Raw genomic sequence first — 24,584 nt, 5'->3', positions numbered from 1 at the left:
CAAAAGCATGTGCCACTACAGGCACGAAGTCTGTAACAAGACTTCTGTACTCTGTGGACTGGACACAGAGGGGATGTGTGACAACTACCATGAGCAGTCACTTACTTTTGAGGCCTGATGCGATACAACAGTGGAAATCTGCTGCTGCTCTGCCACAGCAGGAATATTGTGCACACAATCCCTCTGTGTCTCTAATGCTGATCCATTATACACGTAGTAATATTGCCAATTGATCAGTTATGAATGCATAACCTGTTAAAATTACATCAGCTCTCTCCCATATGTTCTGATACGTGCACTTTAGAGAGCTACTTTTAAACTCTTCTTTCATGAGCACAACTCCTAATGAATGTGAGCTAAGCCTGGTAATTAAACACAGGTTTGTCTCAACTAATGCTACTAGTTCAACTTTCTGATGACTGGAAATAACTTCAAAAGCTCCCAGGTTAGAAATGGAAAATTACCTGGGATTATCCTCCCAAAGACAAACATTATCCCTAAGAAATTTATTTTATCAGGTTGCTAAGATACTGATTTGTTTAAGATTTTGCTCCTTTTCATTTGTTTGGCATAGCTTTTCCACATTGACATACTGAGAGCTACAGTATGTGTTGGAACACCATTTTTCCCCACGTGGACAAGCAGAAGGCACTTACCTCTTGGGCCACCAGTATCCCAAATCAGCCTTTGCATTATTTCCCACATCAAAGGGCGAGAGCTGGGCAATGCGTGACAGAGAATAGTCAGAGCTATGCAAGAGAACTGTTTCAAGTTTTGGCCTCTGAAACAGGGTTAAACTGGAACAACGGAGAGTAGAACAGCAAGACATCCATATCTGGTTATGATTCCGAGACTTGCATCTACCTCAAATGAATTAATCCGGTTCTTTGTCCCACCATCATCATGAGACAATGTAATTAGGTTCTGCCCTTTGCTTATATGAGGTAGCAAGGTCAGTATTTACATCTAACTTTAAAGCTCTTTAAGGTAAGGAATAGATCACATACTAGCTTCCAGAATATCATGACAGTTTACAGTCCTACATCAACTACTGTACTGACAGAAAAAATTCTTCTCCAATAGTTTAAGACGACTGATCTAGCATTTTTTGTTTCCAGGTTCTTTTAGCATCTCTATTCAGCTGTTAAATGTTATTCTTCCAGATAGTCCAGCTGAGGGAAAAGCAGGCTGTGTTACAATAAGCGTATTAGGAAATCACAGAGAAACACGTTGTCAATCTCTTTATTCATAGGTTCAAATGTAATACCATCCAGTTCTTAACAATTACTGACTGAAAAAAAATTATCTGCATGACAGAAGCAAAACTGAGACTAATTAAAAAAGCCACCTTGCTTCAACTTTTGAAACGACTACATACAGAATAATATACATATTTACATTACAAGTATATTATATAAATATAATATATATGTAATCTTGTAACCACAATAAATATCAAGAAGGTCTTTTTTAGGCACACAGCATAGAGAAAAATGCAGAATCTGCACAATTCTTAAGATTCTTGGAGTGACTCACTCTTACATTGTTTTCACACTGAAAAAGCAAATATTTTACACAAAATATACAGCCAGAGTTTATACAGTCCCCAGTGAACAGGGAATCTTTCCTCGCCTTCCTGTAAGTCTGCTTCTTGATTTTCTAATACTATTGCTCTATACAGCTATTACATAAAAAAATAGTTTGCAGGTTTGTTTTTTACTCAGCTAATAGCCTAAGTAATCATCAGTGCTAACAAAGTAAGTACAGCATATCTACATAAGGTATATACAAGTCTTTGTACAAACATGGGTTTGGTGAACTACTTCTGAGCTCACTTAATACTGGGGAGTTAACCTGAAAGCAGAAAAAACAGGATTTTCAGTGATATTACTTCAGAACTATTTAATCATTTGAGTGAGACCTGGGCTTCAGAGATAGAAAGCTTTAAATTTAGAAATTAATTTAAAAAATCAAATTCTTGGCCATTCTGGCAGATGTAGGTTGCCCTTGATTTTGAATGTGTTCCTTTCAGTACAAATGAAAACCCAGAGAATTAATCCAGAGGGAGTTTTCTCATCCTATACGTACAGTTGTGACATTTTAAATACTGTTGCTATGGAGCACCTGAGATCACACCCTAGTAAGTGAAGCTGACCACTTCTCGTAGGAGAGCCACGATCAGCGAGAGAGGAGAAACAAATGGCATATTTTTTTCTGCATTCACAAATCAGACTCCGGCATATCAGGCATATCTGCCATCAGGTACCCAATACCATAACGTCCATTTGGAGCAGTATCCGGAGTTGGTGATCCAGTCTGTTTTCGATATATATTTTTGCCAAAATTTGGAGATGGCACTTCACTTGGACTCTTCCCATGAATCAGACTTGTATCGTCTCCCTCCAGATTAACAGGTTCCTTTATTATCCGGCCTCTTTTATAGGATATAGATGCCAAACTACCAGAGCTGTCATCCATAAGGTTGCAACGGCGCACCATGAAGACTATTGGTACCGGCAGTATGGCCAACACCATCAGCGATATACAGACAATCATTCCCCATGACGGAAAGCTGTGGAACTCCTCCGTAGCCTGAGCAACCCAAGAGAAAAAATATTAATACATATTTACTTAAAAAAGAGCACATCTGCAGTCCTCAGCAAGGCATGCAGTTTTCAAACACATACTCATCTCTATGTCACCTTGTACCCACAACATGGGCACCATTACAGATTTCCCATTTGAACAGTCATGGAGATGTACAGGATTACTATCTTTCTGCCAGTGAGTAAGACCAAAACACTGTCCCCACAGTTTCTGAGACGCTCAGAGCACTCTAGTAGAGCCCAAATCAAGATTTTCACATTAGGCCACCTTCTATATTTGTCTGCAGTTGTTTCCTGATCCTTTAAAGGATGCTGAGAACAAACAAGTGTGCAGTGATGTCTGTAACGGTGCCTAGAAAATAAGTTCCTGTTGTGCACGCTAACAGCTGGTCTAGACAGGGACTGTGTCAGGTCACCCTGTGCAATTGCTCCTCTTTGTATAAACTTCATGCAAACTATAACACGTTTACTGAGGCAGTGACTGCACCCCACACCTCTACTGCATCCATGAATCCCTGGCCAGTGGACTGTTTGCCTAGTAGCCCAACAAACTGTTAATTTTATACACAGAAGGGAACAGTGTGTTTGGTATTCTAAGGTATTTCTCTCCAATTTTTGAGGGCAAGAATCAAACGTAACAAGAGCGTTTTTCTGAGAATCCCAGCAAAGTAGTAGTAGTTGCCTGGTCTATCTACAATAAAGCAAACCTCTCGTACTTACACTTTACCTGTCTTTGCTGTGATTTTCACCCCCTGGCTAATTCAGACAATTGCCCATTCAGAAGGGTCCCTGCAATTCATTTCTCTGACATTTTAAGCTCCCTATATTTTGCATGGCAAGCCTGTAGAAACAGCTGACGGCTGATGAGCCTACAAACTAGCAGAACTTAGGGGTTACCTTGATCAAATCTCTTTTTGGAGCCAACAGGCAGCACGGACTCTGCAGTTCACACAGACAAGTTTTTTTACAAATGAAACATTCTTATCAAAGACAAGTTTTAATGCAGCTGTTACCTACAATGTGATATGTGTTCCCAAAGGGGAAAACTTACGACATGGCTAAATATCTGTATTTAATTCCACATAAAAAAATTGATATAATGCCTGAAATGATTTTTCAGTGTTATTACCCAACTATTTTCTACAGTAACATAAGATTTAATGAAAGTGAACAACCTCTCTCATCCTTAAGAATTTCTTCAACGTACATGAACAAAATAAAAGTCATAAAAAGCATGAAGGTTCATGTAAAGCAGTTCTATTTCAAAGCAGAACTACTCTAAAATTAAAAAACAGTTGATTCTATATTAATGTTACTTGAGATAGAAACAACCATGTCATTATTTATATTGATTTTGAATTGCTAATTGCAAATTTTTTGTCTTTTCACATACTTCTGAAATACTTCAGATATGATCATTATGATGGTGATGGCATCTGTTCTATACATACCGTATCTTCAATCCAAGCCTTGTAGCCAGGAGGACTTAATCCCATTTGGACAATACTAGCTACCAGCAAACATAACAAAACTAAAGGTGAAACATACTTCCACATGTAGTAATAATACTGGCTTGGAGAAAACCCAAGCATATCCTTCAGATCCTCCATAAATCTGTGAAGGGAATAAAAGGTGGTTGTTAATGCGTACACTGAGATTTCAAGTACTATAATTGATACATAGCGCCTAATTTGAGGGAACAAACATACTGAAAAACTGCATGTATAGAAATGGCTGCAGCTCTGATTACTTGATGGGCTGAAAAACAGAGCTTGTATTACTAGTTCAGAACATGAGGAATCACTACACAGTGCAGTGACTTAGTAAACCACTTGCTGGACCGTGCTGTAAAGATATTTAGACTTACCTTTTTTTTGTCAGATTCTTTTTTTACATCGTCTTATATTGTCTACTGAGTTGTTTACTGAGGCATGTGTCATTATCTTTGAGAGCATATAAAACCAGCACATCTTACAGATTCTGCAGAATTAATTTCAAACCCGCATGTGTGCTGCAGTGTAAAAAAATAGCTTTATGCATAAGCTATGGTTTGCACCATGTAAGTTGCTGAAATAAAACTTTTTGAAGTTTTAAATATGCCTCCTTGTGCCTCAAAGTTGCAAGTTATGATATGAACAAAACCCCTATTTTTGTATTCCTGACAGAGGAGTACATGGTTCCAGAGCCACCAGAAAAAGAATATTTTCAGAATGAATTATTTTGGAGTCTGCACAAGCACTGATTCTGTTTTAACTCCCTTGTGGTCCCACTCCCTTTTGAAATGTGCGTCTCAAACAAGTTCTTAGAGCAATAAATATGTTTTCAAAGCAGTTACACATGTGAAGCTACTGTCATACAAACTTTCAAAAATTTTTTCGAACTGCATAGTTTGGGGTACCCTATCCTTTGCTTAGACTGCAGTGAAACACTTCATTAAAAAGAAGTTGAATTTACAAATGGTTTGTGCCCTCTATAGCTAGCCTTTTCTTTCTGGGATTTCCGGTTCTTCATACAATTAAACATAAAGCTGTTATCTTCACTTTAAAGTCTTTCATCATCTCCATCCCAACTATCCTCTTTTAAAATCTACCAAGCTCCTTTAGTACTGATTCTAGTATTCATCTCCCACTTACATTTTCAAACTGGTATCTTCAGAATTATTGTCCCTCAGCTATGAGTGATATATCCCATAAATACCTCTGATTCCATTTCAGTGAAAGTTTTGTTTGCTGTGAGGTCTACACAAATTTTGATAGCAGCTGCTTTGCAAGGTCAGGGCAGGTTGATGTTAACCAACAGTATTTAATACTCTATGCCTTCTTGGCTACAGGGATCCACATGTCTTTTTTCTATCCTTTGGCTGTAATTCCTTTGGATGCAATATGTTTTGTTTTTCTTTTCTATTTGATCAAAAACAATGTGTCTAAGACCACATATATATGTGTATGACCCCTTGGTGCTACCACAACTAATGACAGTCTGAGGTTGTTGATTCTGGCAGTTTTTGCAAAGAAGAATGCTAGGCTCCTGAAGAAGAATGCTCTGGAGAAATATCCATCAGAAGAAATACTAGGAATACTCTAGAGGGAGGTTCAGGTGGCTGTTATGAATAGGAAATCTGGCTGTTAACTTTTCACTGTATCTTGTCAGAACCCCTTCTGAAAACACAAATCAACTGTACTCTGATTCAGAGGCAAAGCATTACCATATTTTACCTACTCCTAAACACCAGCTTCCTCACAGGTAAGTTGCTGACTTTTGGCATGTCTACCTCCCTTCGTAGTGTAACTCTACCTGACTGGACACTACCACCCTGATACCCAGAGATCATCTGTTTCATCTTTTGTTTGCATGTGTAAACAAATCTACATGGTGTTTTCATGTTTGTGTGATCAATTACAGGATTATACATGTGGCCCAAGTGGGAATTCTTCCTTAATGAGTGAGTAGAATAGGCACTACTTGTATAGACCAGCAACAGTGTCTGGAAACCATAAAAACCAATTTTCTTACTATAGTTCTATTTCATTATGGTAAGAGATTGACTGATTACTCAGACAAGTGAAGTCAAATGAAAAACCACTTCTATTCCTTAAAAAGTGTGGCACACATTGACCTCACTTAGTGAACACATTCTGGTCATTTCTGTCCTAAGATTTAAAAAAAAATTAAGAGGGACTTGATGGTGTTTTCTCTTCAGCCATCACTGACAGAAGATCACTTAACTTCACTGTCAACTGTGTTGATTCCATGTAAGTTTAGATCCTACTCTTTGCTATTAATTCCTCTCTCACAACCAATGCAAAGAACAATTAATTGCTACAAGACCCCAAACTAAATCTAGTTCATAAACTGAAAATTCTTATTGTTACTGTCATTACAGTTTGCTTTATTCCTCTCTCAGGCTACCTGGAATACTACAGATCTGTTCAGAATACTCACCCGCATCTGCAGCTTAGACCATGGTTATTACTTCTTGAAATCTTTCTCTTGCCGTCTTATTTCTACATAAATTCCTCACACCTGCATATCCAGCCTCCTTTCTAACTCTCTAATTTTGCCTCTTTTACTGCATTCTTCACTCTTTGGATCTGTTGCAACTGCTCTTTAGATTTCACCTCACTGTCCTGATGCAGTATATCTTGCTCCAAATCTGTTCTTAAAAGACTAGATTCAGCTCCAGATTGACCCACTTTCTACTTATTTGTATTTATGTGTACATTGCAAGTACTTTGCGCTATATAACTCAAGTAGTAATAATTATTGTAATGGATACTGTTTATATGGACAGGGAAATACATTTCCTTCACTTACTTGTCTATTCCATAAATCCGTGTGACCGCAATGTTCTCTAAAATGACCACAATAAGCAGGGGCAGAGTAGCTGAGTAGTCATCAAACATCGTCACAAAATAATTTCCAGAGCGCTGCACAAAGATCAGGCCAATAAAAAATGCTACCAAGCAGCAGATGACTGGAATAAAGGACAGAAATGTGAGCTGGAATTATAACAAAGTTCCATAGACAAAGAGGAAATAAAGAGCATTTGAAACAGCAAAGATCTAATTTAGCACATTATGGTGGGACTTTCAAAAGCTAGGATACTCCTTTAGCAAAGGCCACCTGGTTGGTTAACACCAGAGGATCCACCAACCAGGCTGGCCCTGCCCAAACAAAACCTCAGCGCCCTGTAGAAGGGGGCAAAGTCCCCGTAGTGCACATGAGGAATATGTTAGGGAAGACAGTCTGGGTTAGTCCTGTCTCGGGCAAAGGTAAACCCGTCCATTCTGCCAACAGAATGGCAAAGGGAGAAGAAAGCCTCAATCAATAATACTGATAAAAAGCATATACAACATGCAGTGTTCTCACCACCCAATGCTCAGCTTGCTCCTGAGTAGCAAAAAGCCCCTCCTTCTGCCAGCTCCCCACTTAAATACTGAGCATGGAGTCACATGGTATCGAATGTCCCATTTGATTGACTGTTTGGGTCAGCCCAACCAGCTTCTGGTGAAAATTAACGCTATCCCAGCTGAACCCAGGACACATAATCAAAATTGATAACATTTTCCTTCTCTTGCGGTCTCAAATTTAAGAATATTAGGAATCCTACCCCTTCCCTACATAACAGAAGAGTTATGAAATTAGAAGTAATTACTCAAATTGTCATATTATAGCAGCCCTGATTAAACAGCAGAGATAAATCAAGTTACTATTTCTCACTATTTCTCATTAAACATTTAACTTAATGTGAATGCAAGGCTAAAATAAACAGAACTGGTAAGCTAAAAATCACACATCATGCTATTTGGTCACTAGATCACTTTCTGAAATTCAGAACTGAAAAGAATCAGTTTCAGACTATGATTCTAAAAAATAAACAGGTTGAATAGGCTTCCCCTAGATCATTCCTGGCATGAACTTCCATTAGGTTCTATCTAAATGTATTTGTGCACTAAGCAGCAACATTTCTGTCTCTTGTTTAAGGACAACTTGAAATACACTTCTTGAATGCTCGACCCTGCATAATGCATCTCACGATCATTTTTTCCTACTAAATTCATTAGGACTAGGATTGAATGCTTAAATACCCATAAAATAAGTTAAATTTCAATGAATTGTGAAATCAGTCATAAGCTGAGCACCAGTAAGACTGATTCTCCTGCCCGAAATGCCCTTTTTTCCCCCCACTAGGAACTTCGGTTAAAGATACATCTAACTGGTCTAAAATTAGGTGAGATGAATCTGGACCAAAGTAAAATATTTTTACAGAATAATCCAGTGTATAAATTTCAGATTATCAATTAGTATTTATTAAAGCACTGAACAGAAGACTGACACTTTTTTAAATACTGTGGTATAAGACCAATCACTTTTTTCAACCTTGTAGTAACTATTGTTATAATGACTTTCAGAGAAGAAAAATTTAGAATTAGAGGTCATTACAAATCAATGTGAACTCCTAACACAGGGTGACAAAACCTGCAGAACACAGATAAAATCTCCCCAACCTGAGCCTCATCAATCACACTGAGTTTTATTACTGGCGCCGAGAAAAGAATTAGACCATCAGAACTGTGTGTATGTGAATTTAGAAATCCTTGTTATGTTCTCCCAATGTGTCATAACATATGCCCCAAAAATATGCATCCTTAGCTGTAAGCTAAGGCTCAAGTAGGTACACTCATGATAACACAGTACGTAGACATGCAGACTCCAATCTGGAAATAACTGAACACAAAATAAGTTTAAGTATATGAATTGGTTTCCCTGAACTCAACAAAGGCTGAACTGGAACTATGGTGCACGAAGTTGCATGTGTTCACACTTCTGCAGAAACTGAAGATCTGTTGTTTCTAAGCACAAACTCTAGTGCAGGCATAATCCTTGTCATAGAACTATACAGTTAGATAACACAAAAAAAATTACCAGAGAAAGGCTGTTCTTGAATATTTCTTTATCTTAATATGGTTTTTTTGTCAAGTGCAGTAACAATTACTGTAAAATGCTCCATCACTTCAGACTAATGACTGTGTATCATAGTATTTGCATATATACTTCATGAAAACAGCTAATTTCGAAATGTCACAATGGTTATTCAATAAGAATTTTAAGAGTTAATTTAAAAAAAAAAAAAAACCAACACAAAAAGCCACCAAGTGCTCAGTAGATTAGGACTTCTGAAAAATCAGTTGATTAATCTTTATGTAGAATTTTATTCTTAAATCTAGCAAACTAAAAAAATATGTCTTCTGTTAAATATTACCTATTATCTAAGTACTCAGCAATCAGAAAAGAGTGCTCTGCTGCATCAGGGGTTAACTCTTAGAGAATATATTATTATTTCCTTCACAGAGTTAGATAATTCTAAAGCAGCTAATTATATTTTTTATTTTCTATCCCTCCTGTCACAGGTATTGATATGAAATCCATATTTGAACATAACACATCAGATCCCTTGCAGCTGCCCTGAAGATTGTCAGAAACCAAACTTTTATGGTTTATGCTGATGTTCTAGCTCAAAAAGAGAAAATGCTGCAAGACAATCAGAGCTACATGAACAAGCTACACCTCACATGACTTTAGGCATTAAAAAAAAAAGAAAACAAAAAAAAAAGACATTCTCTTTAAGACCCTTTCCACATTCAAGAGGGAAAAATATATTCCTCTATAGAATAACCGTACTGATTTTTGACATAATAAACATTTCATCATAAATTAAGATTTCATTTGCCTACTTAGGAATAACGTGTAGTAATTTGCAATGTATTTTCATACATTGCATTCATACACACTCGGCCAGTACTGGGCCCAGTCTTGTTTAACTTCTTCATCAACAACCTGGATGAAGAGTTAGAATGTACCCTCAGCAATTTTGCTGATGACACCAAACTGGGAGGAGAGGTAGATACACCAGCAGGCTGTGCTGCCATTCAGCGAGACCTGGACAGGCTGGAAAGTTGGGCAGAGAGGAACCTGATGAGGTTCAACAAGGGCAAATGCAGGGTCCAGGCAGGAACAACCCCATGCACCAGTACAGGCCTGGGGCGTACCTGCTGGAGAGCAGTGCTGCGGAGAGGGACCTGGGTGTCCTGGTGGATGACAGGTTGACCATGAGCCAGCAGTGTGCCCTGGCTGCCAAGAAAGCTAACGGGATCCTGGGATGCATTAGGAGGAGTGTGGCCAGCAGGTCGAGGGAGGTTCTCCTTCCCCTCTACACTGCCCTAGTGAGGACCCATCTGGAGTACTGCATCCATTTCTTGGCTCCCCAGTTCAAGAAAGATGAGGAGCTACTGGAGAGTGTCCAGCGGAGGGCTACGAGGGTGGTGAGGGGACTGGGAGCATCTCTCCTACGAGGAGAGGCTGAGGGAGCTGGGCTTGTTCAGCCTGAGGAAGAGAAGGCTGCGAGGGGACCTAATATAAGCTTACAAATATCTCAAGGGCAGGTGTCAGGAGGATGGGGCCAGACTCTTTTCAGTGGTGCCCAGCGACAGGACAAGGGGCAATGGGCACAAACTGAAGGACAGGAAGTTCCAACTGAATATCAGGAAGAACTTCTTCCCTCTGAGGGTGACGGAGCACTGGAACAGGCTGCCCAGGGAGGTTGTGGAGTCTCCTTCTCTGGAGATATTAAAGACCCGCCTGGATGAGGTCCTGTGCAGCCTGCTGTAGGTGACCCTGCTTCGGCAGGAGGGTTGGACTAGATGACCCACAGAGGTCCCTTCCAACCCCTACCATTCTGTGATTCTATGATTCATATCCTTTTGCTTTGTTTCCCTGATCCTTGACAGAGGCTGGAATGGAAAGTATTCTGGAAGAGCTCAGAAGGACCAACCATACAGAAACTTGTAACAGAAATCCTCCATTCAAAATTAAGTTCTAGGATGTTTCTGCTCTTGTAGCATTCAGGAAAAGGTTCTACTTGCAGATAGTAATGTTCCTGTGCATAGAAGTAAAGTCTGCAATGTAAAATGTCAGCACTGAAAACTTTCATGTCAAAAAACAAGACTTCATACTCTCAAAAAAATTTTTAGCTTACTGCTGCAGTAAAAAAAGAAAGTTTGTGCAACTCACCAGTAAGAATTTCTTTTCTGACTTTGAAGGTATCAACAATGGGTGTGATGATGCCTTCAATGGTTCCAAACATACTTCCAAGTCCCAAATTTACCAGCATGAGGAAGAACATGACTGACCAGAAGGGAGAAGCAGGGAAGTGGGTCATTGCTTCTGTAAAGGCAATAAAAGCTAAACCAGTTCCTTGAACCGCCTGTCAGTGAGAAAAGAAATCCACATTATTATTCATGGACAATACTTTTTTTGTAGCATGGCAGTCTGACTTTGTGTTCATCCAATGTCACTGATTAAATCCTGAAGGTCGAGTGGGAAGCTGCTAACTAATATGTGATTCTTCCAAACCTGCAAACTTGCAAATGTAACTAATACCGTTTATTGAAATATTGGATTTGGCTGAGAAACTGTAGGTTGATTGATATTAACAACACACTTGTTTCTCTCTTTCACTGATAATTTTGCATGAGAGCTGTTATACAGGACTGCTACAAAATACACTCTGTTTTCTCCGTTAAGTATATAAAGGACTTCATTTCTACACCTATTTGTTTCAAATTTAAATGGCAGAAATAGTACAGAAGCTTTTAATGTCTAAGTCACCAATTTGACATTTTAGCTTTAGATGCTGATGCAACTACACAGAGGTCAATGTTTAAAACTGGAAGTCCACCTGAAAAAGCTAGAAAAATATCTTTTCTTTTACATATCCGGCTTCCTGTAAGATTGTAAGATTTCAAAACGGGATTATATTCATTAAACAATTATTTAATAAGTAAAAATAACTTTTTTACTTTCTAGTGATGTAGTATTTATATTTAATTATTCTATTTTAACATTAGAAGACATCATCGTTTGAGATGTTGTACAGGCACACCTATGTTCAGTGTTTGGAAAAATCCTCACGCTCAACTCTTCTAAAAAACAGAACTTTAAAATCTTCTCACCTCCTGATGAGAGTGATATAACGATCAAAATATATTACAAATCAGTGTTAAGACATCAGACCCAAAAGCCCTCAGGTAAGCTGGAATGTGACCCTGCAGAGAACCTTGTTTTCACATGGATCTCAGTAGGTGCACTGCTCATAGATACACTGTACCGATACTCCATGTAAGTACACTTCACAGTTTATTTCAGGCTTGACAAATATTTGTCTGTTTACAGTCTCTGTATTTAAGACATACTAATTGCTCTCACCTTGTTAAGTTCATCTTCAATCTGACAAGATTTCAGACCAAGAGAATCAAACTCTTCTTCTTTAACTTTCTGAATAATGTCATAAACTAAATTGTAATCTTCTGCTGTAATGCTTGAGAAATTGATATGATGTGGGATCATATCCTGGCTCAGATTGCCCATTTTCAAAAGTTTTAAAATTTTCTCTGAATTTCTGTAAAACACAATAAAACAGTGAAATTAAATTTGATGATCTGGTTTAATTCCTAAATGAAATATACCATAAAAATAATTTTAAAAAATAAATGGATATTCATACTGGATAACACATTTTTCATTTATGATATTGGCTTTGAAGCCCAGAACTGCAAACACCACCAAAGTTGCCAGCACAGAAGTGAAAAAATTGATGAAGGACACCAGTACAGCATCAAAATGGCAGTTGTTGTCTCTCTTGTTGTAGCTTGAAAAGGCAATGACTCCACCAAATCCAAGCCCTAAGGCAAAGAACACCTGAGTAGCAGCTTCTCTCCAGACCTTGGGCTCCAGCATTATTTCAAGCTGTTTGAAATTAGATATAATATATGTCAGCTATAAAATGCATTTCTATTATATGAAAAGACAACAGAAAAAAAAAAAAACAAAACAGGAAGACAGTCTACATCACAAAATGCTCGACTACAAATGTATTTTAATTACGATACAATGAAAACTCAATGCGACACCTAAAGTTGAGCTAACCTATAGGCCAGAATTTCTATTGATTTTATACAATATAATCCTTAAAGAGAAACAGAGTACATTCCCAACAATGTGAAACTACTGGAGCTATATGATAACAGAACTAGCAGCTAGTTATCCAGTGAAATAAAAGAGAGTATCTGTCCCTTTTTTAAAATATTTTTTAACAGTATTTACTGTCTTTTTTTCTTACTGTACATGTATTATCAGTTGTTAGAATTCAGATTTCTTTTGAGATGATCAACCCTCTTATAAATGTAGTAAATATGTTAAAAGTTGTTTTGTTGTTACTTTTTTTAAAAAAAAATGACCTTGAGATACACATGCTTATATGGAATTTTATTACATGCAAATATATAAAGCAAAATGCAATATATGAAATAAATGCTAACGACCACAATCTGCATAGTCCATGCATCAAACCTGCCCTAAGCTAGATGCCTCGAACTTACCGTAAGTTAAATGGGTCGTGTATTTGAGGAACAACTAAGCCTTTTATCAAAAAATTGAACTGTATTGCTCTTTCAGATGCTCACACTTATGAAATATCTTTGTTAAAGTTACAAGTCATCATCTGTCTATCTTGGATACTTCTGGATAGTGAATCATAAAAAAGAAGTACATGTGAAATTTAAACACTAGATTTTCTCTAGTTGATTCAGGGCCTCTATTCATCTAACAGTGAAAGACCTTACTTCTGTAAATGTGTTGGGGTTTTCTGCTGGGTTTTTTTTTTTTTAAACTCTAAGCTTATCAAAAACAGTAAAACTAAAAGCATCAGAATAGATGCCAGCATCAGAAGACTGATTGTCTTACTCTCAGGGAAAAAAATATTAAATCTGCTGTTGTTACGATAACATTCTGAACATTTTTCTAGTTTCTAAAAAAGATATAGCACTTATCATAGATAGGTAGCAGATAACCTCTTTATTCTTTTACATATTTAAAAAGTGTTTATGACAATAGATTTGTTCCTGACTTATAGTTTTTATTAAAATTACAATGCACAGGTAGCTACTGCCCATAGTTCAACCCCCCTGTATCACAGAGTCATGCCAGAGCTTTTCCACGAGAGGGAGCTCGAGGAATATTCTTAATTTTTGCAAACCTGGAAACTCTTTAAGTATCAAAATACTTCTTGCTTTCTGCAATATATCATTTGATATCATGAAAGGCAGCACATTCCCAGATACACATTGCCTAGCATTTCAAAATAAACTTGTAACTGATATGCTGCTATAAGATATTTTCGGTGAAATTTCGGGGAGTTCTGTGTTTAAGCTTCATAAAGTCCTACAGTTTCAGTGTAGTAGTTCACTTCAGTGGGTGTTTCATATACCTTTCTTTAGGCTTCTCATTAAGGTTATTATTTAGAATTTCTGCTTTGTTCATCAACCACGCTAAAGAGATAAATCCTCTCCTTCTTCATGAGCCCTGTGCTCTTCACACCTGCACCAATGTGTGCCAGTCCTCTGCTGTACTGACACAGCTGTTCTGCGGAAATCATAGAATAGAATCATAGAAAGTTTTGGGTCGGAAGGGACCCCTAGAGGTCATCTAGTTCAACCCCCCTGCAGCGAGCAGGGACACCGCTAACTAGATCAGGTTGCTCAGAGCCCTGTCCAACCTGGTCTTGAATGTTTCCAGGGATGGGGCCTCCACTACCTCTCTGGGCAACCCGTTCCAGTGTTTCACCACCCTCTTTGTAAAGAATTTCTTCCTTATATCCAGCCTAAACCTACCCTGTTTTAGTTTAAAACCATTACCCCTCGTCCTGTCACTGCTGTCTCTACTAAAAAGATTGTCCCCATCTTTCCTATAGGCTCCCTTTAAGTACTGAAAGGCTGCAATCAGGTCTCCCCGCAGCCTTCTCTTCTCCAGGCTGAACAAGCCCAACTCTCTCAGCCTGTCCTCACAGGACAGGTGCTCCAGCCCTCGGATCATTTTTGTAGCCCTCCTTTGGATGCGCTCCAACAGTTCCATGTCCTTCTTGTGCTGAGGGCTCCAGAGCTGAACGCAGTACTCCAGGTGAGGTCTCACCAGAGCAGAAATGTGTTGTGATTGTCTGTTGTTAAAATGTGGTCGTTTGCTGAACTAACTGAGGCTGAAAAGATGTCTTCCCCTCCCCTTTCATGTCTATCTACCTGGATTATTTTCAACCTAGATCAGTTCAGCAATGCTTTTTTACAGCCTGTCTGCCCAGATAAACTGTTAGCACAATGGAGTGAATTGAAACAGCAACAGATGGGTGAGTCTGAATTCCTTCAGGTAGTTTCATATGAACATACGGTCCAAATCAGTGCTCAAGTACAGAAACAATCAGAGATTATAATGAAAATACTTTTGAAGTTTTATATTCATATATACTGCCTGCGATACATAGGCCTCCTAAGCTCAAATTTATGCCACAACTTAAATTTCGAGATACAGAGCTGGAAACCAGTAGAAGAAATTATAAACAATTTTTCTTTCAAGATTGTTTATCTGAACACTTGAAACAATTGTATGATTAAGATATAAAGTAACTATACAGTAAGCATCAGCTGCAACTTATTTTCAGTCAAACTCATGAAAGATGAAACAGTGAAGGGTGAAGAGGTGTTGGTATTCAAGGGGAGTTTCAGTGTTTACTTTCCCTTGGTATCTAGTGGTACTTCTCTAGTTAAATAAAGGATTAATACTATGGTTGAGAAACCAAATTATGCCTTCACGGGGTCTGTATTTCATTTCTGCTACAGACTTCCTCAATAAGCATTACATTTCTCTCTGTTCCTGAGATTTCCCTAAATTTGCCTGAGCAGCCTGCAAGTTCCTGCAGAATGATGACTCTGTAAGACAGAGAAAGAGAGTGAAGCAGAGCACAACTGCATATCACAATGTGAGAAACGACAACTTGATAGATAGCAAGGGTCATTTTTATAGAATGACAGTTCTCCGCAGATTCAAAACAACTGACATCTTGTCACCTGGCATTAGCCACTATGTGCATTGATTTTAATCATCTTATTATTCGGCTTTCATTTTTGAAACCTCAGTCCTGTTCTGCTCAACTGTATTATGGAATGGACTTGTAGGAGAGTCTATTTCATAATACAATATGAAGCCCAGCATCGTGCATTCCTGAGCAAGTATGGCTCTGACTGCTCAAATGTTGCTGTTCCTATAGTACAGATACAGTTCTAAGCATTTGAGATGGGTGTGGGTAGAATTTATATCTTCAGGCTAAACACCGATTTATAACATCCCTTCTCACCTCCGTAGTTATAAAAATCTAAGTTCTGTAAGACATATTCCTGGTAAAAATGTTGACAGTAAAAAAATGTATGCTTAGTCCTGCTGCTATTTGGCATAATAACCATAAGGAACATGGTAAGGAAAGCTGAATGGCGAGTACTTACACTACTTTTACAAGATGAGCAGAGTATTAAAGACAGGTTCTTGGCTACTATGCAAGCAGCATTAATTTATTTCTAAAAAGTGACAAATTTGTCTCCTTTCAAAAGGGACAAGTCAATTATATAAATCCACGACAGCATTCAAGGTAAGGCATTTCAGTGGCATCCTAGAACTAGGCATTTCAATCCTAGAGAACGGCAAGATTTAAGATTCACTTCTCCTTTCAGTATTTTGGAGCTTTCTAAACACCTTAAACCCTGGAAGCAGCACTTTCAGTTGCTTAGCTTTGTAAAGGCATCTAACTCTGTGAACTTGTCACCTGAGGGAAGTAACTCTACACAGACCCTTTGGAACACATAGAGCCGTTGGACCTTCAGGCTTGCTATTGTTCCACTGCAGTCAACAACAATTTTGCAATTTAACCAAGCAGGAAAATGGTCAAATGTTTTATAAAGACAATAAGCTTAAATGAGAGCATTCATAACCAGTCAAATTGCCACTGAAACCTTAATACACTGCAAACAGAAATGAAGCACATACCTTAGGTGTGAACATGTGACGAATTCCATCCACTGATCCATTAAGGAGCAGTCCTCTGATCAGAAAGCATAAAAGTACCACATAAGGAAAAAGGGAACTAAAGTACATGATCTGAAAAACATTAAAAAGAAATATAGCATGACATCCACAAACTTCATTTTCAGTAGCTTCGTTTGTTACTCAGTACTTGACTGAACTGATCATCATGCGCTCTAGGAAATATGCAGAACACTGCCCATTCCCCTTCTCTCTGCAGAAGAAAGCAAAATCACAACTGTAAAATAAATTCTGTACTGTATTAAAACAATACAGTTGCCATTTTGTTGACTATCTGATGACAAACTGCTGAGCTTCCAGGGAAATTCAGTATGAATTCAATGAGACAATGACAAGAAGGACAGAAGTAGACTGTTTTAAAATGCTTCAGTTTAGAAACGCACTTTGATTCAAGTACATAGTATGGTAAAGATATGCAGCATAAACAGAAACTCATGCTGTCTTCAGGAGAGAAGAGTCAGTTGAAAGTATATAACCAATGGATTCAAACCTCCAAGTAGTTCTTACTGCCAAAACAGAAGAAAAGGTGGGGATTTTCTCTGATCTACAAAAATGATTTAAGACGTAGTAGGTTTGAGTCATAAAAACTAGAAAGCAATACTGCACTGACTACTGGACAAATAAAACGCCACAGAGTTGTCAGAATCCTGAAGCGCAATGCTGCACAACTTTCCATGCTGAAGTAGCACGCTTTTACTACTACTGCCTTTGTGAAACCCAACGCTTCCGGGCTTCTGTGTCACTTAAACACTTGTCTAAGAGAATAGCTTTCTGACACGCTGATTGACTGATTTATCTAATACAAAGAGTAAATAAAAAATTTGTAGTCAAATACAATCTTTCATTCTCCGTCATGAATGAAAACAAATCTATTCTGTGCTTTAAAGTTTAATAAAATGATTCTCTCACTAAACTTGCCAGCTATTTCTTTAACTGAAATACACTAAAGAGGTCACAGAAATTTCCACCTCAGTGCCAAACTTTTTAATCACAAAGAGTTTTGCTATTAGAACAGATCATTTTTCATCTGAAGCCCCACTGAGATCAACAGAGCTAGCAAATCACTGCCTAGCCAATCCAGCCGGCTGCATGGAAAGGAAAGAAGACAAGGCGATGGACTCACATGCAAAGGGATGGTGACTCAGTAGTCAAAAGAAACAACCCAGAATCCTGAAAAGCAGCTGTGTTAACAACAGAAGCATGGATACCAATAACAGTAACAATAAAAGCATAAAATAAAAGTATACATGGAAATCTAATTCCTTAGACATTCAGAAACATGCAGACGTAAGTTGCATTAACAATTCAACAAAGCTGAGATACAGTTGGTTGCAACAGCTACATTGATGAGAACAGAAATTATTCTTCAGATCTCAATTCCCACTAAAATTACTACAATTTTAATGCCTAACTATTAACGTTCCTCTACTTGGGATTATACAAATACTGGAGTGAGTCACAGCTTCTAACCTGCTCCTACAGATTTCACGAGAGAGTAAACAGAGGGTGTGGTGAACAAAAATGCCATTAAATTTTTCAGAGTAAAACGCTGTCATTTAGGTAAACAGTATACTCACTTTGCCTGAAGACTGAATTCCTTTGATCATGGCTAGGCATACCATAACCCAGGCAGCCAGCAAGCAGACAGTCATCTTCCAGTTTAAACCCCCACTTTCTGACAGAGAGCTGGAAATATTCAGTGCTTCTCTGTACCAGTAATAAGTGGTTGCAGAACTTTTTTCACACTCTGGCTCCACAACTGTCAAAAGACGTTAGCAAGTAAAGAATGGGTTCAGGACAAAAGTATTTTCCCTGCATTTCATAACAATATTCTACCAATTCCCAAAATCTGCAATTGTGCCATCATCATTTACTGAGAAACCAAACTCACAAAGAGTCTTAAGTCATTCTCTAAAAGTGACTGCTATCGATGAAAGGTTCTTGGTGTATTTTCTTACAACACCCTTTTGGGATAACGTATTCCTCTGCATATGGTCATTCCAAGTCCTAAGCAAAATTTAATTTTCACTTAAGTACCAAATAGTAGGCAGGCCGAGATGAAGACAAACATTCCATTTACCACACATAAGATTAGATTACCTACATATGATACTGTGACTTATATACTATGAAAAGTATCTCTGAGGTTGAACACTGAATTATACTAATTTTATTTGGTTTTAATTTAGTTCTGATGACCTCTGCTTAAGTGAGGCTGACACACTAAATATTTAGGCAGGATAAGAGTATGTAAACAAACAAACACTGTGGCTCCATTAATGGATAATAGCTTGTGAAACACAGTCAATTTGACTGTGTGCCAACATTCACATATACTGATTATTTCAAACAACTGAAGCAAGCAATTCTAGCAAAGACATTATAAAAATGTTGTACAACTTTTCCAATGCCTCTGGTTATGTTCTTTATTAAAGGGGTAAAAACTCACGAAAGATAACTAAAGAAAATTTAAGTTATGAAATAAAAAGAAATGAAAAGAAATATTTCAGCTTTCCAGAGTAAGAATAACGCAAAGCGTGTAACTATTACAAGATAACCAAAACCAAGGGATAAGGAACTTCTAATGCTGTTGTACAATATGTCCATTTGAGACCATTTCATTACAGCAACAAACCAATGACCAATTATCTAATTTCTATTAGTTTACAAAATAAACAATGCTTTTATCACATGCATTTCACTGATGCTTACAATTTTCCATTTTCTGCTTTGTTAGTAATGCAACACTTCTTGCTTTGTCACCAGAAAGTATTCTACTAACTGAAATATAGAAGTATCCTTCTTCCACCTTTGTTTTTCACGAAGAAAGCATAAAAAGCAGTATCAAAATCAAAAAACAGTAATCAGAAAGTCTTCTTTTTTTACTGTAACACACTAAATAGCATCTCCTAATTTCATTACTGTCTAAAATGCTGTTGACACTGATGCCACTTTCCAAATACAGTATATTTATCTTAAGTTAGGTTTCTTTGTTGTACTTTTCCAAAGTATTACAACGTGACATCTTATTAAGATGCAAACTCAGCTTTGCACACAACACTTTTTCACACAAATATCTCTTTGAATTGTATTTTTTCTCTTTTTTGTTTGAAAATATCAAATATTATGTATTTTATATGATTTTTAATAACATTAATATAGACTTACAGGTATGAGATGTATTTTTAACTAAAGGACACTGGTCCCATGGTAATGGATGCTGAAAAGACTGGGAAAAGTAAAACAGACTCCATCCAATAATAACGTTGTAGTACAGGGCCACAAAGAAACATACCTATAAAAAAAAAAAAAAAGACACACCAGAAAAGTTACATTTATTGACTACATTTGCTAATTTAAAAAAAAAAAAACACCAATCCCTACTGAACTTCTGCTTATTTCTAGACTTCAGCCACTGAACCTAATTTTAACTAAAATAAGTCAGAATAAGAACTGAATGGTTTGCTCCATTAAAGTACTTGACTTTTTCTAAATTTTCACTTTTCTCTGTATGTATTCTGAACCACCTGTATTTTTACAGGCTTTTTTTCTCCAGACTACTCTGTTGCCTAGTTCCTAATTTCAAAAGAAGCACAGAATACAAGTTGACTGGTTTTACACACACATCTGTGTCAACATTTTTTAAGCGTTAAGATCTTCCAAAACATTAGTCAACTGACCTTGAAGCCCAGCTACAAATCAGTGGCCTTTTCCCGCAGCAAGTCTAAATCATACAGACTGAAAGCAAACCACACGATTAACGCTAAAAACTTACTACACAGCTTGCAAAGCCAATTCCTCCAAGTTTGGGGCTGATATAATTCCACACACCAATACTTCCTCGACGGATCCTCTGCCCCACAGCAAGCTCCAAGAAAAAGAGTGGAATCCCTATTATCAGTAGCAAAATTAAGTACGGCACAAGATAGGCACCTGTGAAAGGAACAAAGCATAAATCAGAGTGAGAGGAAGAAGGGTCAGAACCTGACACAAGAAACGTGAAACCTTCTAAGAGCTTCAAGTTTGAACTAGTGTCACTCACTGCAAAGCTTTTTTGATCACATACAAAGACTAATTTTACCTGATTCTTGGCCATACGTCCTGTAAGATATGAAAAGCCCAGAGACACCGAATTTCTAAAGCACTGTAACATTTTGAGGCAAATCTTACTGCAAGTGAGTTACTATCTAATCTAGTTGTTTGCTTCTGTGCAACTTTGGGCATTTGATCAAACTTTTTAGAGATGTAGTGATGCAATCAGGAGCTGAATCAACATTGCTTAAAAAACTCTACACCTTGACTTTTAACAGAGCAGTAAGACTGAATGTATAAAAGAAATATAGAACATACTATGTGTACAACATTCTGAATTTCATCCAATCTTAAGTGGTTTCAGAAGACTGTCCTGTTGATTTCTCCATGAGCACCTCAGATGCTTAGAAACGGAATTCCACAATGTACAGAATAATGATTCTATCCAGCTAAGCAAGAAAACTGCATCAGCCTATTTCTACCAGGCTCCAGACAGACTAGCGACATGAGGTAGAAAGGAAATGGAGTATTGTAGAACCAGATCTCGCAGTCCTCACAAACCCTCCTTAAAGACTTACTTGAAAATGTAACTATTATTTCACTGTTACATATGTATATGTAAAAAACCTCATTTTTTCAAAGTCTTATTCCCAGAAAGCAGTCATATACAATTCTAACTTCAGGATATATCTCCATTTACTTCAGTAAGACTAACTGCAAGCAAATATACCCACACACTAAGTGCGCTGACAAGTTCAAAGCCTAACTTCCTCCTTGCTGTTGCAGAGTATTTAGGACTAGAGCTAACAAAACATTTAGGCATCAGCAATTAGCAGTCTGGCACTTAATTTTCAAATGCGTGGCTCTTATGCTGCAATATAGAGTTCTGTGCCGGCCACCTAACTCAAAGGGTCTAGGCCTTTTGATTGCAATCACTGTAAGGCTAAAGAAAGCACTCGAGTTATGCAGACTACCGCATGTTGGAGCAAGCTACAAAGCAAAGATCTAAAGACCTCAGAAGCTTAGACTCAGAGATATTAAGTTATACAATCACTCTGTTCATCTCTGTCATGAGAGAGAAGCTGAGCAAGGTTCAGAAACCAATTTGGGATTTATCCTCAACTCCAACTAAGTCCTACTTTAAGTTTCTTCATCCAGTATGAACTTCCTAGGGCTTTTTTAGGAGTTCATCAAAATACACTGTTATTTGCATATTCTTAGTAGAAGATATTTTATAGAAGTTAAACTTCCCTAAGCTGTGCAGGAGGCCCCAGATTTTCTGGTACTATCCACTCCTATTTAGGACCACTTGCTATTTCGGTCTTCATGAAATACACACAAATTACATGTCACCTTCCATTATATAGATCTTACAAAGATCCTAAGCATGAAGTAACTACAGTCTTGAGTCTAAGGAAAGTAGATCTGGGAAAAACTACTGGTGGACCAGATAAAGAATATTATCTTATTTACCTCATAGTCTATAGGCTGTTGTTAGCAATGAAATAGCTCCTTGTGTTTTATTTTCATGACATAATACTATGATATAAAATGATATCGCTTGAGCAGCATCTGGTCAAAACCCATGCCAGGCTCTGAACAAAGTACTGGTTTGGGAGTTAAAATACTCCCTCACAGAGCCAAACGTCATGGTCTATCTACACATTTCAGCACAGTACAGACTGTCTACTTCAGTATTATTTCTACTGAGGTAAAAAGCTAGGTAGCAGCTACATTCCCATTCAGTAAAGAACACGAAGGACTTACTTTCTACTATGAAAAGAGAGACAACACAGACAGAAGGAAATAAACATTAGGAAAACTGAGGAATAAAGTAACAACCACATTCCAAAATGATGGGGACTGTCTGTCTTAAGAATACGTAAGACAAATAATATCATTAAATACCCTTAATTTATCGTCAGCACTCTCAAAAATTCTGTAAGACAGAAGTATAATGTAAATTCACATTGCAAATGAGAAGCTTTGGCATCACTATCTTTAAAAATTTAGTCATACAAGTAATTGAAAGTCAACAGTACATAGCTTTTCAAATAGTGTAACACTACTGTAAATGATACCTGAGGTCTTAATTAGACAGGCGTTGCATAGCTGAGCAGAGACAAGCCTAAACAGCTCAAAAAAATTGGGGCCTAAGTGACTTACCCTGTATCCCACTGGATGACTGTACTAGAGCAGGAACTGAACCCAGCTCTTCAGTGTCCCAGTCCACAACCTTAATCACAAGGCTGCAAAGTTAAGCACATGTTTAAAGACTGGGCTGACGTGGGTGCTTTATGGTGCAGTATCAATGTAAGTTGCAAGATTTATCAGTTAGATTCAGCTAAATGAGTTAAAGAAATGTGGTGTTAAACCCACAGCACATTATACATGACACAACCTTGTAATTCAGCGTGGGCAGCCAGCAGAGTCCACTCTATACTGCAGGCCTTGTGCAGAGCACGTGAAGCACTGGTCTTCTGATCATTCAAACCTGCTGAGCTCCCCTCTGATCTTGTGCCCCTCCCCAAAAGAAGGACATAATGGAAAATAGTGTATATATGAGTTTCAGTGTGATATAGTTTGGGCATAGCTGGATTATACAACTGTATATGACAGCTGTAAAGGGCCTCTGTGCCCTGTAGTCAACATGAATCCACAGCACCTCTGGAAAAGTATTTTGTTTCATCCTTCCCTTGAAGCTAAACATACTTCACAGAGCTGTCAGACATCTTCACTTCATCAGAGAATCACTATGGAAACAGCTCAGCATGTCTCTTACTTGCCAGTGCATGAAAACGTGTACTTGAAGTTACAATATTGAATAAGGATCATTTTTATCTGAATTAGAACAATAAACTATACATGCTGGCTTTGAACAGTATCCTACAATAAATGTGCCAGCTAAGCAGCCTTCTGAATATTAGTTCTGTGTGGTTCAGGATCCCAGGCCTACTTTCTACATTTTCAAAATTATTCTACTGTGAAGTCAATTTTGTATATTTTGGCCTTAAACACTGGCTTTCATATTAAAAAAAAAATCACCTTAATTTCACAAGAGGAAAAAAAAATTCTAAAAAACATGTACTTCATCCTTCTTCACTAGAATCAATGCAAAGATACAAAAGATTTCAGGAACTGGTGAATATTAATACTGTGCACAGCACTGCTTTGATTTCTTAATTTTTTATTTAAGCAAGCACCATAATGGGATAACTGGTAAATTGTCTCTCTTGATATTAATTATGTATTACATTTGGCAACATTATGATAGAAATGCAATATTAACATTGGTTTTGATTTAAGTTTTTATAAATGCTCGGGGGGGAAATAACAAAATTACATGATTCACAGTGATCAGAGTTGGAAAATAATTTCAGAAGCAATAATGCAAGGTGACATAACTATTACCATTCTGATACTACAGAAGAACTTTTCTTCTCCTAGCCATTCTTGATGTAATCTGAA

At 37.6% G+C, this 24,584-nt stretch overlaps 1 protein-coding gene across 2 annotated transcripts in view; it reads right to left on the bottom strand.

Annotated features, from left to right (window-relative positions):
- Positions 1 to 1,226: 1,226 nt before the first annotated feature.
- Positions 1,227 to 24,584, bottom strand: part of SLC6A15 (solute carrier family 6 member 15) — a 41,914-nt gene continuing 18,556 nt past the window's right edge. For both annotated transcript variants that reach the window (XM_075429010.1, XM_075429011.1), the window contains exons 3-12: positions 20,860 to 21,017; positions 20,253 to 20,379; positions 18,662 to 18,843; positions 17,028 to 17,138; positions 12,670 to 12,911; positions 12,372 to 12,564; positions 11,178 to 11,370; positions 6,921 to 7,080; positions 4,058 to 4,220; positions 1,227 to 2,592 (exon numbers count right to left, since the gene is read on the bottom strand). In XM_075429010.1, the coding sequence (XP_075285125.1) occupies positions 2,221 to 2,592; positions 4,058 to 4,220; positions 6,921 to 7,080; positions 11,178 to 11,370; positions 12,372 to 12,564; positions 12,670 to 12,911; positions 17,028 to 17,138; positions 18,662 to 18,843; positions 20,253 to 20,379; positions 20,860 to 21,017 (1,901 nt within the window). In that variant the 3' untranslated portion in view covers positions 1,227 to 2,220. The remainder of the gene's footprint in view (positions 2,593 to 4,057; positions 4,221 to 6,920; positions 7,081 to 11,177; positions 11,371 to 12,371; positions 12,565 to 12,669; positions 12,912 to 17,027; positions 17,139 to 18,661; positions 18,844 to 20,252; positions 20,380 to 20,859; positions 21,018 to 24,584) is intronic.

This window comes from Opisthocomus hoazin, chromosome 8, assembly GCF_030867145.1.
Source record: "Opisthocomus hoazin isolate bOpiHoa1 chromosome 8, bOpiHoa1.hap1, whole genome shotgun sequence".
Taxonomy (NCBI): Eukaryota; Metazoa; Chordata; class Aves; order Opisthocomiformes; family Opisthocomidae; genus Opisthocomus; species Opisthocomus hoazin.
This window is presented reverse-complemented; position numbering and strand designations above follow the sequence as displayed.